This window comes from Schistocerca americana, chromosome 1 (genome assembly GCF_021461395.2).
Source record: "Schistocerca americana isolate TAMUIC-IGC-003095 chromosome 1, iqSchAmer2.1, whole genome shotgun sequence".
NCBI lineage: Eukaryota > Metazoa > Arthropoda > Insecta > Orthoptera > Acrididae > Schistocerca > Schistocerca americana.
The window spans coordinates 1080191275-1080204798 of record NC_060119.1 but is presented as its reverse complement, the minus strand read 5'-3'; the positions used below and the strand labels follow the sequence as shown (position 1 = coordinate 1080204798).

At 39.7% G+C, this 13524-nt stretch overlaps 1 protein-coding gene across 2 annotated transcripts in view; it reads right to left on the bottom strand.

Moving 5' to 3' along the window:
- Nucleotides 1-3512, bottom strand: part of LOC124550083 (UDP-glycosyltransferase UGT5-like) — a 90928-nt gene extending 87416 nt beyond the window's left edge. For both annotated transcript variants that reach the window (XM_047125285.1, XM_047125286.1), the window contains exon 1: nucleotides 3374-3512. In XM_047125285.1, the coding sequence (XP_046981241.1) occupies nucleotides 3374-3412 (39 nt within the window). In that variant the 5' untranslated portion in view covers nucleotides 3413-3512. The remainder of the gene's footprint in view (nucleotides 1-3373) is intronic.
- Between the last annotated feature and the right edge of the window lie 10012 nt (nucleotides 3513-13524).

The window sequence follows — 13524 nt, the reverse complement described above, 5'->3', positions numbered from 1 at the left end:
GGCCACCATTGATTAGACTTTTTCAATTGGTGAGAGATCTGGAGAATGTCGGAAACGTGATGGTGCGCATTTCTCCTCCTTACACGAGGCATCACAACAACGTTTCAACAGGCAACGCCGGTCAACTGCTGTTTGTGTATGAGAAATCGGTTGGAAACTTTCCTCATGCCAGCACGTTGTAGATGTCACCACCGGCGCCAGCCTTGTGTGAATGCTCTGAAAAGCTAATCATTTGCATATCACAGCATGTTCTTCCTGTCGGTTAAATTTCGCGTCTGTAGCACGTCATCTTCGTGGTGTAGCAATTTTAATGGCCAGTAATGTAGCTTTATAAGAGACATTTCAACAAGGGGGAGAAATGCAAACGTTAGAAAAGAGATTGATGTTCTCATAAAACAGGCGACTCAATGCTCGTTTCTCTCTGAGGCCCCGTAGAAGCAGGTGCTCCGTCATTAATGATGTAACTACGGCACGAGGCGTTAAACGCGAACCTATCTTTGTATTGCTCTCGTTTGCCCATGAAGGTACCGTCGTAAACGTAATACGATATTTTGACAGCTTATCTTGCCGTTATCTTGAGGCGGTACCTGTAGGTTACGTAAACGACTGGACCCGGGTATTCACCCGAGATTAACAAAAAATAGCTGATGTACCGGGAAAGCGAAAGGTCACATATTAAACTGCCTACGTCCCTTCCTGTCACTGACTCGTTTCCTGTGATACGGCTGCATTAATGAGGCATTTTCCTCTGGAAAATGAGCAGCAATTTTTGTGACCCTCGGCTGATTGTCTATGTTCGTTGTGTACACTAATTTTCCATCCCATTTCTATCAAACGCACTCAGGCAACAACTGGGTTCAAAAACAAAATGGTAGTTAAATAAACTATGTCAGGAAGATAGAATATTTTTAATGTTGTAATTAAATGGAGATTTAAATCCTTTGCGTATAAAATAAGTAATAACACAGAGCTTTTTGGATTCAAGCAACAACGGTGATCAAAAACAGATGGAAAGTTGAATAGACTGTGGCAGGAAGATAAACTTTTATAATGTTGTAATTAAATGAAGATTTAAATCCTTTGCGTATGAAATAAGTAATAACACCTACCTTTTCTCCAACGAGAAAATGAACAGCACATTCCATATTACTGGGAAATTATAATGGAAATTATTACGTCGAGAGATCTGCCCTCTTGGATGAGCGGTCATTGTGTGACAAACATGAAAAACCTGAGTGCGTCTCCCGATTACTAGTATCTTGGTGGGATCAGCTGGCATGTACTTAGCAACTAACGTGTTGCTTGATCGGAATAAAGTCTTCAGTTTCAAAAACCGACATGAATACCCGGGAGATACCAAAAAAATGGCTCTGAGCACTATGGGACTTAACATCTATGGTCATCAGTCCCCTAGAACTTAGAACTACTTAAACCTAACTAACCTAAGGACATCACACAACACCCAGTCATCACGAGGCAGAGGAAATCCCTGACCTCGCCGGGAATCGAACCCAGGCGCGGGAAGCGAGAACGCTACCACGCGACCACGAGCTGCGGACCGGGAGGTACCCCTCCAATAAATTGTTCTCTTATAATATAGCAGTTATACGGAATACCTGTGAAAATTGTGAAGAGATAAGTTTTAGTTCTGTCTCTGTGGAGTAAGAATGTTTTTGATCTGTCATGTAGGCAGGAACAACAAATACTTCTTTTAGGGGCCGTTCGTGAAACACATGAGGGACGCTAGATTGGTGTGTCGGCTACTTCCATATTATTAATTATCTATCTATATCCGGATCCCGCCCCAGCTACTGCCGCGTCTGGGTGCTGACGAGTCCCCTCCATTTGGCTCGGTCCTACCACCACTTTTCTTCCTCCACTTGCAGCCCGGTCACGCCTCTCCCTTCCACAGATATTTACTCCTGTTTTCCACCGTGTTCTTGGGAGCCCTCTAGGTCTTTTCCATCCATCTTTAGTTCTTCCATAATTTTGCGGAGTCTCTGCCCACACATGTCCGTACCATATTAGTCTCTTTTTTTTCGAGTTCTTCTCTCATACTTTCTTGTTTAAGGTACTTTCTAATATTTACATTCCTTACTCTGTCCATTCTTGTTTTTCCGTTAACTGCTCTGAGGAATTTCATTTCCCCTGCTTGCAGTCTGCTCCAGTCCATTTCTGTCATTGTCCATGTTTCTCCTCCATAGGGGACAGCAGGGAAGTAATAACTCTTATGCATAAGGAGTTTTGCTTTTTCTGAAACTTCCTTATTCCAAATCAAGTGTTTTATTGTTTGGTAGAAATTGCCTCCCTTCTGTAACCGCCTATTCATTTCGTTGGTTATTCTTCCATCACTAGATATTTCACTCCCTAAATAAGTGAAACTGTCTACCACTTTGAGTGGTTCTCCGTTCAGAGTAATATTCCTGTTGATCATTTTTGTCTCTTTCAAATACCATTACTTCACTCTTATCTTTATTTATTTTTAATCCATACCTTTTCATTATTTCCTTCCACACATCAAGTTGTAACTGTGCATCTACCTCTTTATCGTTCCATAATACCATATCATCTGCAAAAATCATCTTTTTTGTCTTTTTCTTTTACTATATCTTTAACTGCCCTATTCATTCCCTCCATCACAACATTAAAAAGTACAGGAGATAGAATACTTCCTGGTTTAAGTCCTTGTCTTATTTCGGACTATCCAGAGTTCCCCAATGGTGTTCTAATTCTACAATTGTGTCCTCTGTACATTGTCTTTATTACATTAATGTATCCATCTACTATACCAATCTTCTTCATTTCTTCCCAGAGTCTTTCCCTGTTAACTGAGTCATATGCCTTTTCTATGTCTCTGAAAAACAATATCATTCTTTTGTTATACTGCCAACTTTTTTCCGTCAGTTGACGGATAGAAAATATCAGGTCGATCGTGCTTCTTCCTTTCCTAAACCCATGCTGTTCTTCATTCAGCTCCTTTTCTATCTTTTCACCTAAATGATTTAGTAAAATTCTTTTAAAAATCTTGGCTGTATGACTCATAGTTTATTATTATAGAACTGTTAATATTTCTCAGCCTAATCTAACAGTTGTCTCCACTGCCCAGAAACGTATTATAGTAATAATTTTCTTTCCTTAACAATGAAACATTTAGATTATGTCAGTTGTAGTCTCTCTGCAGCTATTTGTTTGAATCTAAATCTGGTATCACGTTATTGGAATTTGAGAAAGCTCTTTCATTAGATGTAAGAGTGTGCCTCCTAACCCTAATCCTGTCAGTAAAAATAAATGCATAAATAAAACATCGTCCAGAATTAGCGCGAATATTTTTTCGGCTTACTGTCGTAAATTTCAAACCAGTCGCTTTGCTTACCTGCCACCTTCCCCCATTAGCACAGAAACGTAAAGACATCGTGCCGTTTACAGCGATGACTCTCTAGCAGGCCGCAATGTACTGTGTCCTTGCTGAAGGGTGTGCTTGCTGAAAGAAAACGGCGCATTCATTCACTGCCATCAACTCGTGAAACTGACAACGATTGCGTGTCGTAACCCGTATCTGGCGGGCTGAAAGGGGGGCAGGAGGGGGGAGGGGAGAGGAAAACAAAAAACAAACAAAAAGCTGTTCGAAGGTGGTGTGGTGGGGATAGATTGTACCTGCATACAACAGCTACAGCGGGAGTTATCGCGCCAGTGCTCTTCTACTTCATATACTTACTGCTTGTCCACGATTACTTGAAGATTTGCGTAGACAATGCTAGAGTCACTAATAAACATCATCATTCTGTCAATGTTTTTGACATATACCACGATAAAGTACTTGAAAGAATAGTTTACAGATGTTAGTACATATGCACGACAGGTACTGCCTTAAGAAACGAATATGTCGCACTCTGACGTGTGTTACAAAATTATTAAAATACAAGTGAGGTAATTTGTGCGAGTCGGAGATTATTGATCACAGTCCTAGTAACAAAAACATAAAATAGTGAGCATTTCGTGTTTTATCGCAACAGCCTAGTAACCATGACAACAAAACGACATTGTCCACAGCACCTGAAAGTGGCTGGTCTGCAGCCACTATGATATTCTGTAACTGAACGAAACCAGTCGGCAGGGTAGAAAAACCGTGTCACTGACTACAATAACAGACATTTTCATGTGTGAAGGTTAAGAGAGGCGTGAAACTCTCTTTATACAATTCATTTACGAACTTGCTGGCGGTTAAGAGACCAGTCATTCTTATTGTGACTAGTAAAAAATTCAGAGGCTTTGTGTGTAAGTGGTTCTTACTATCTGATCTGTGGATAAGACTTGCTGCAACTAAATGTTATTGAAGGTAAATAATAGCATCTGATTAATTAATAATAAAAGGGTATTAGGGCATTCAAGCAGCTCAGTTAATCCGTAAAGGGGAAAAAATTAAACATTTACAGTTAATGAGAGTAATAGGGCAAAAGGGTAGTGACTCACTGATTTATGCGTTTTTTGACCTTTCACCTTTAAAGCGACAGTTCAAGGTCACTGCTGTGACAAGTGTCAAGGTCACTGCCTCTGGGGCAATTGTACAGCTTAAAATGGCGGGAAAATCAAAGTTCCGTTAAACTGTCATATGTTAAGGTCACATGTCTTGTAAACCCACGTTTTATTATCAACATTACAGCTTCCCAATCTCAGAGATAAGTCCTACGACTTTTTTCCACTTCGAATTTGTTTTTAGGACAAATGATAATGTCAATACTGTTTAGCATTCTCTTCCATCATAGCCGTCTTAGTGAGACGATGGAACAGAAGTTGGTGTCTTACACTTTTAAACCAAATAAGCTGAATTACACTAATATGAATATTTACTTATTTCATTTGCATTATTTAATTTACTCCTTGTCCTCATTTGATAATTTTTAATGTTTTTCAGCAAATATTCGTTGTTGGTCGTCTTAATATGATGATGCAGTGGGTCAGTTGAGATTGTCACACTCTTAAAAACGAACCTATCTTCATTCAGTTGCATGATAACTAAGTCTGAAGCCACTTTACGAGCCATTTTATTGCAAAACTATTACACTCAAAACTGATTTATCGTCTTTCCATTGTCACGCATCATTGTGTTAAAGATAGGTCTATAACATAGGCATCGCAGATTTTCGTCGTTAATCCCATCATTAGAATAGCCCTTTCTGTCTTTTGCCTTTTATACTCACTACAACCAATATTAACAACTTACTTAACAGAAAGAGTGATTATAAACGACGAGACCGCGAAAAGACTTACAATCACCTAACACTCTTTGGTTTTCTATGTTGCATGTGCCACATCTAACGGAGAATTCACATTTAAAAAGGGAGAAAGAAATAAACAACAAAAAAGAAGAAAAATGATGGTTCAACCTAGAGAATTTCATTCGTCAAGTCCAGGAAATATTTTGAGAATGACAGTGTACCACTACTGTATTGAGGTAAGAACAATCTGCAGCACGTAATTTTAGGTTTCCTGGTGTGTACAATAAATAATACTGGACTTTTCGTACAAGTCATTCAATAACAGTATCTTCTGTTTTAAATTTTGGCCTTGTTAATGAGAATACATGAATGTAGGTCACAAGACGGGTTGACTCCATTACGTTTTATCAACACTGGCATGTGCTGCTGAAGATTGTTTTACCAGCCATACTGAACTGGATATTGATACCCAGGACTTCTGTAGATCTTAGTTATTCAAAATTTTATAAAAATATTTCTAATTTACATTAATTTTACGGTGAAAATAGACAAGATTTCTAAAATGACTGCACAAGAAGACAGTAACGTAGAGCTTAACACTGAACAGAACGAGTTTGCTAACACAGAAGATGAAAATGCACAAGTTTTAGAACCTGATCGCTCTCTGAAACTGATGCAGATATTATGACAGATCATTCATTCTGTGAAAATTATACTCATTTAGGTTATCTTTCATGCAGTGTAATCCATCAATCTGATGATAATGTTTTATGTATAGTAAATGTACCGAAGGGCGATATTTCAAGTGAAAGGAACATACTCATAGCTGGTGATCCACATGACCTCACTGCTCTAGTATCCCAAAATTTTAAGACAATGAGGGACGACATAACAGCGCAATCTGAGAACCATTCCAAATAATTACAAAACCAATATGAAGAACTTCAAAATCAGTCCAAAGAATTACAAACACAGTCTAAAGATTTGACGAAAAAATATGGTAACAGAGAGAAATTGACTGCTAATTTCAATATATTGTCATTACAGTATGACACTCTATCAAATTAAGTTGCACAACTAAAGAAAGCTTATTGTGGTCTTCTGGAAGCTGTACAGACCGTGTCTAAAGATCAAAAACTAATAAAAGATCTGATTGTGTAGTTACAAAATAAGGTCAACACTTACGTAGAAGAACAAGATGTGAAGGCTCAAAACTAATTAAATGAACCATGCAAACAGAATGTGGATGATTTTTCACAATGGCTTTCACAGAAGGATGTAGAGGTAAATGACAAACTAAATTCAGAACTAGGGCGTGTCGTAGATGAAATGATCACAGCCGCTATGTTCGAGTGAGACAATGCTGGCAAATCGGTAAAATCCGAATTAGAACAAGTAAAAGTAACTTTAAACAAAGGTCCATCAGAACGGTGTGACCAAGTAAATTCCCAAATCACGACCGTACAATAGGAATTGTCTTCAGTCAGGGGCATGGTTCCAAGTATGCCACTAACTGTCAACAAAGTATGTGGTTATTACGACAGTCCTACTGCGGCAAATCAGACGATGTATGGCAATAACACAAATTCTAATAACCTATCGCCAAACTGTATACCATATAAAGGAACGGCTGCTCAGTCACTTTCTGCTGTTGTATTTGAAGAAAGTTTAATTCAGCACAAGAAATTACAACCTTATAACAGTTGCGCTGCTCTTGTGACGTCACCTCCCACGTCACCCGAGTGTGGACGTGCAGCACGACGACCAGCGCACACGAAAATAGTAACATAAACATAAAAGAAAGTAAAACAACTGGAACCATCCTAGTGATCAGGGAAACCGGGGCAGGCTATATTATAGAAATAAACACAACAGATGCTGGATTTCACATATGCCAGCCAGAACCAAGTGAAAATAAAAATTACTGAAATAAAAAATAATCGGATGCCCATGGTCTGCCTGTTACTAACTAGTAGAATTACAGCCTGTTCGTAAATATCCTTGGCGTGACTAATAAACCATAATTGAGCACCCATGATCAAGTTGTTAAAAAGTCCTTTAAGTCTCATTAAGCTCTCCCATGATGGTTCTATCATGGGGTGGCAGCAATCAAGGCCATCACGTCAGACTCATAAGGCATAATAATGGTATCAATATCAGAGACGAGTAGACTATGGATGACCTTTGCACACTAAAGAAATACAGGTTTTAGTGCAAGCTTCAATCGTGCCATAGTGGGAAAAATTCCTACCAAAATATTAGGCTGGTGCATAAGTTATTAGAGTTTTTGTTATGTGTGTTGGTATTTCGGCTGCTACCGGTCTAGTTATCGATAGTCATTTCTTAATTGTAGCTCATTGTTGCTATTTGAGTTTACATATTGTTGCGGCTCTGAGCACTATGGGACTTAACTACTGTGGTCATCAGTCCCCTAGAACTTAGAACTACTTAAACCTAACTAACCTAAGGACATCACACACATCCATGCCCGAGGCAGGATTCGAACCTGCGACCGTAGCAGTCGCGCGGTTCCGGACTGCGCGCCTAGAACCGCTAGACCACCGCGGCCGGCCTTACATATTGTCACTGTATCATTTGAAGATAGTAAGTGGAGCTATTGGTTCTACAAAATGGAGTGCCAAGTGGAGAAATCGGAACATATTCTTCTGCTTGAGTTCAATAGAGGGGTGACAGCAGGGCAGGCAGCCAGAAACATTTGTGCCTTGTACAGGGATAATACGACTGGACAGAACGTGAGAAGAAAATGGTTTTCTGGTTTTAAGAAGGATCGTTTGGACATTAGTGTCTCCACGATCAGGAGGACCTTCGGGGTTTGATGTGAATCGTTTAAATGCATTAATCCACAATGATCTACGTCAGTGCACTCGAAAAGTGGCAAATGTAATGAACTGCAATCATTCCACCAGTGTATGACCTTTATATGCATATAGCGTCCCCAGTGCCAAATTTTTATCATGTAGCCGTAAAATAATAATTTCTCTGTGTAGGTTTAGATTGCAAAGAAATAATTTATGACAGAATGATCTAAAGAGACGACAAGTTACACTCTTTTGTTAATTTTTTTAGTCGACCTTACTTCTTCGCTTGTCTTGAATGTGTCTAGAGGGACATCTTGCGTGTGCTGACAAATGTAAGCATATTTGTATGAGTTAAACATATAATATAACTATTTAATATTATTGTGCACTTTTAATTTGTAAGAGGTGATCCCGATTTCATGTCCGCCTTCCTTGAATTAACCTGCATTCAAGTAATTTACAGCTCAACAATCGCAGCGGCCGATGCAGCCAACGACGCCATTACGTGGCGATATTAACTTATGAAAAATTAGCGGAAGCGGAAAACTCGCCCGCTATTAGCATAATATTAATTTTTCTCCACAGCCGCACGAAGTTGCAGAAATACTTAGCTTTAAGATTCTTATTTTCAGTAGCATAGCCGAGACCCAGAGCCAGGACTCTGACTACAATACAATGGTTAACGGAGGTAAGAAAATACTCTCGCGCGTGTGTGGGCCGCAATTGTAATTAATAACTAAAGATCTTTTGCTTTAACGTCAACTGACTAGCCGAGGAAATTTATATGAAAAGTTTATTACATTGTTCAACTTAAACATCATTTTTATGAAGGCCCACCACGTAAGTCGGCAACAATCAAAAAATAATAATAACAATAATAATATATACATTAAATTACGACGACCGACGGACGCGAGATTGGCGCCGCAACTTTGGGGCCCGATTAATATGATTCTATTGTAATGAATGTAATTATGTATGTGTCTAATTGTTGTAAAATATTAATGCTTGTATGAATTCTTTTACATGTACAACAACAAAACCACACCCTGAGGAGATCTGGAGAGGAAAAAGTGTAGAAAAGAAAAAGGATTGCGAGAAAGAAAAATAATTAAGGTAAGGCCTATTGTGCAAGCATCCTGTGTAGCTCTGTGCGGAATATCGAACCCATGTGCACATGAGATACCTTCGGTGTTTTGTGTATTTATGTGTTTATTTTTGGAGGGGATAATTATTCGTTTTGTGTATTTATGTGTTTATTTTTGGAGGGGATAATTAATCGTGTGTGTATCAGTGTTAAAGATTCATCAGTGGCTTAAAGTGAATTTAGTATGGGTAAGATAGGACAACCTAAAGCATCCGTACCAAAAGAACAAAATTCTGTTAATATGGAAAGTGAGGATCATTTGCAATACGTAAACGAATCCCAAGCCACCGCCTCGGATAACATAATTTCCGGAGCGGGGGGCGAGGATCTGTGGACGGTGACTGACGCTCCACAGCAGAATGGGAATAGAGTAACAACTCCACTGCCTGGGCAGGGGGGCCAATCGAGTGCTAGATTAAGCGGGGCACCAGTATGCTCACCGATTGCAGACCCATTTGCAGAATTTCTGCGCAGGTTAGAAGAAAGAGATAGGGAAAGAGATCAGAAACTGGCTCAGATGCTCCATGAGCAAGAGCAACAAAGAGAACTGAAAGAAAGGGAAAAGGAAAGAATGTCAGAACAGAGGGAAAAACAAAGAGACGAAAAACTGGCTCAGATGTTGCATGAGCAGGAGAAAAAATTAACGCAAAAGCTCATTGAGCAAGAGCAGCGCAGTGAAGCAAAACTCGACAGTATCCAAAGCGAACTTGCCGAGATGCGGGACGCGTGCAAAGAAATACCCGATCTTGTGCAAAGCTTAGCCGGCGAGATGCAAAAATTACAGATATCGCAGGCTAGGCTTGAAGATAATGTCCAGACTTTAACCAACCGCGTAGATAATGTGGATATAGATGCACGGAAAAGTATTGACGCATATTTGGAAGTGCAAGCTCAAAAAGTAGAAAAAGAATTAAATGAATGGCTAGAAGTAAAGGATCGCGAGATATCTGCAAAGATTGAAAGCGACGTAAAAACAGCTGTAGAACAAGCGACTGCGGCCGCGAGTGTAAATATTGACGCCAGCGCTGCCGCACTACATGCCGAATTAACACAGATTAAGTCCCGTGTGACTGCGGAGTTGCCAAATTGGCAACAGGAGGTCGCGCGGAGACTGTCTGCGTTGGAAAACAATGTAAACAGTGGCGGACAGATCATGAATCAGACTCCGCGCACTGATTACTATAATAACGCTGACGGTAGCCAGGGTGCGAGTGCGCAACCGCAACCTAATGCGAATTATGAGCACGAACAACATGCGATACTGTGCAGCGCACATCACGAAGTAATGAATGTCACAGAATGTAGCAATCAGACGTGCAAAACAGAGGACAATGTAATAAAACACAGGACATTCCAACCTTTCAATAGCGAAAAACGAAATGTCCACCCTGTTGTATTTATTAAGAGCTTCAGGAATGTGTTTCCTAGGACATGGACGGAAAGACAAAGAATACAGTTCGTGGTCTCCTTTATTCAAGGTGACGCGGCACTGTGGGCCACCGACGTGTCCGAAAAATGTCTAACGATGCAACAGTTTGAAGGTGCATTCTTGCAAAAATTCTGGTCCGATAGCGTCCAAGAAAGACTACGAAAGGAGTTGTACAGTCCAGAAATGTACAATCCTAAGATGGGAACGTTACGCAAATATTTCGAAAAGTATATAAACAAAACCAGGTACCGGGACGAGCCAATGTCCGATCGTGACATAATCAGATTAATAAAAATGAAGTTGCCCAGTGAAATTAAAAGATATTTCATCAATGTGCCGGAATACGATATAGAACAATTCATGGAAATAGTGGATTCTGTTGACCTATTGATCGAAGATATGAAAACCGAAAACAAGTGGAACCATGCAGGCTATAATCAACACAAAGCCGATTACAATAGCAGCCACAGTAACGGTAGTAACTTAGTACCAAATGGTAACGGGAATAGGCAAGAGCACCGGCAACAGAATCAAGGCACAAACAATGGCAATGGTTATAACGGCAACGGTTATAATCGTGAAAATCGAAAGAGACATCATGATGGACGCATGAGTAATGGATATAATGGTAACGGCAATCCGCAATGGCGCAACAACCGAAACCAGTGGCGTGGTCGTAACGAACCGACACCACAGTGGCAACAAAACACAGCGCCACAATGGAACGCCAACCCAGGTCCGTCACAGAACATGTCAGGGAGTTACAACCGACCACCACAAAACCAGAGCCATACACAATATCAAAATACACCATCGGGGAGGCAGGGCGGCCAACCCAACAGTAGCAACAACAACAACCAGAACCACAATGTGAGGTTAGTGGAAGTGACAGACAACTGTCAACCCACTAATGCTCATCCGTTAAACTAAAGACAGCCACAATACGCTCTCCGTTGTTGGCTGCAGGATGGTGTAGTGAGGGCACATTCACGGATGACAGCCATAAACTTTGTATGCTGAGATACAATGAAGGAACAAAAATAGAAAAGGAACTTGTAGACATACCGCAGACATGTAACCGAACCGACAAAAGTGTTGTGCAGGCTATATTGCAAGCAGATATGTATGAAGCACCAATACACATAATAGTCGATACCGGTGCGTCAACCAATGTCATGAGCGCAAATTTTTACAAGTACTTGAGTCAAAATAATAGAATACCAGTATTGCCAGTGAAGAATTGTCGTGTAACAGGTGCAATAGGTGCACAATCTCATATCATAAAGCACCAGGTGCAAGTCGAGTTTACGGTAGGAAATGAAGCAATGAAAAGCTCGTTCCGAGTAGTTAAGGGATTAGGTGTTGCTTGCATCCTGGGGATGGAATTTTTACGCCAGAGGGACGCAAAAATCGACCTCTTGTGCGGGGAAGCAAGCCTTATGAATGAGGATGGACGTGTAGTTTTGCCATTGTTGAGGACACGGGAAGTGCACGGTAAATATTGCCGGAGCTTTCAAACGAGATTCGAAGGAATACAGGTAATGAATTTATATTCTGACTTAAGTACAAGACAAGTATATTTTAAAGATTTTATTACTGAAGACAAAGAGGAAAAAAGGAAACTGATAGCCATGAAAGTTAGGGAGTCAGAACATTTGACTGAAGCACAACAAAACGAATTGACTCAGCTACTTACAGATTATGAGAATGTGTTTTCGGAAAAACCCGGTGTTATCGAGGGCTACACCTATAACATCGAAGTGGTACCTCACGATACTTTCTGTCACGCAAACTACACCATCCCGTGGTCAAAGAAGGAGGCAATTACGAAGGAAACAAGAAAAATACTTACAAAGACTTAAAGAAGTTCGCTCAGTAGAGTAACTTTTACATTTGTGTGTAGTAGGTTAAGTTTATAGTGTATTTTTTCTGTGTGTAAATGTTAAGATTTTAGTGCAACATTTAAAGACAATGAGGCACACAAGATTAGTGCGATTCAATTTTGTAGATGTTAAGGAATAATAGTATTTTTAAACAATTGCATTTTGAAGAAAAAAAAATGAACGTAGGTTTAAGAATATGTTAAAAATTTCATGTTGAAAAATGGTTTAAAAATATTTAAAAAAAAAAAATTCACCAGCATGTAATGATGAAAGAATTTTTCATTAGTGTGTCATGAATATTTTTGAACTGTAGTAGTAACGCAACTTATGAAATTTAATATTATAGTGTATATGTTGTTCTATGTATTTATGTCTATACCGATCTTGAAATATGCTCAATCATAATTTACTAAACAACATGAGTGCAGGGTGTACATCACCCAAGGTACCTCATGTGTTGTGGACAAAGTACAAAGCAAATCAGTAAACGCGACTACCGCTAAGCACTGTTAAAATATATTGCCATCTGCTAAGCAGAGATTTGCACGAATTTGTAGTGTAAATAAAAGTCACAAATCTAACATTAATCTAGGAACTTGCACGCTAGGCCTAGATTATAAAATGTCTACAATAATGCGAGAGGCAAAGCTTTGTAAAGTCGAGCCTGGCTCTGGAGAGCAAGTACGCAATGAGTGGGCAGACATGACATGGGGACTTACCTCAGATGAGACGGAAATACAATTGTATAGTCAAAAAATCTGAAGGCAAGTACGACTCTAAGTGGAAAATAAAAAGTGATAATTAGTGCGAGAGACTGGTAAAATCCAGCACTAGCCAAAATCCAGTTCAGACTGAATGAAATACATTAGTGTTTGTGAACTAATCGAAACAGTTACTTTAAGCAGTGTGAAAAACTGTGAAGGTGAAACTGTGATATGGACAGTGAAGTGCTAGTATTGAACGTTCAACAGCGGTGAGGACGCCAAACGCCAATATTACGCACGAAAAACTGTGAATTTACTATAAATGT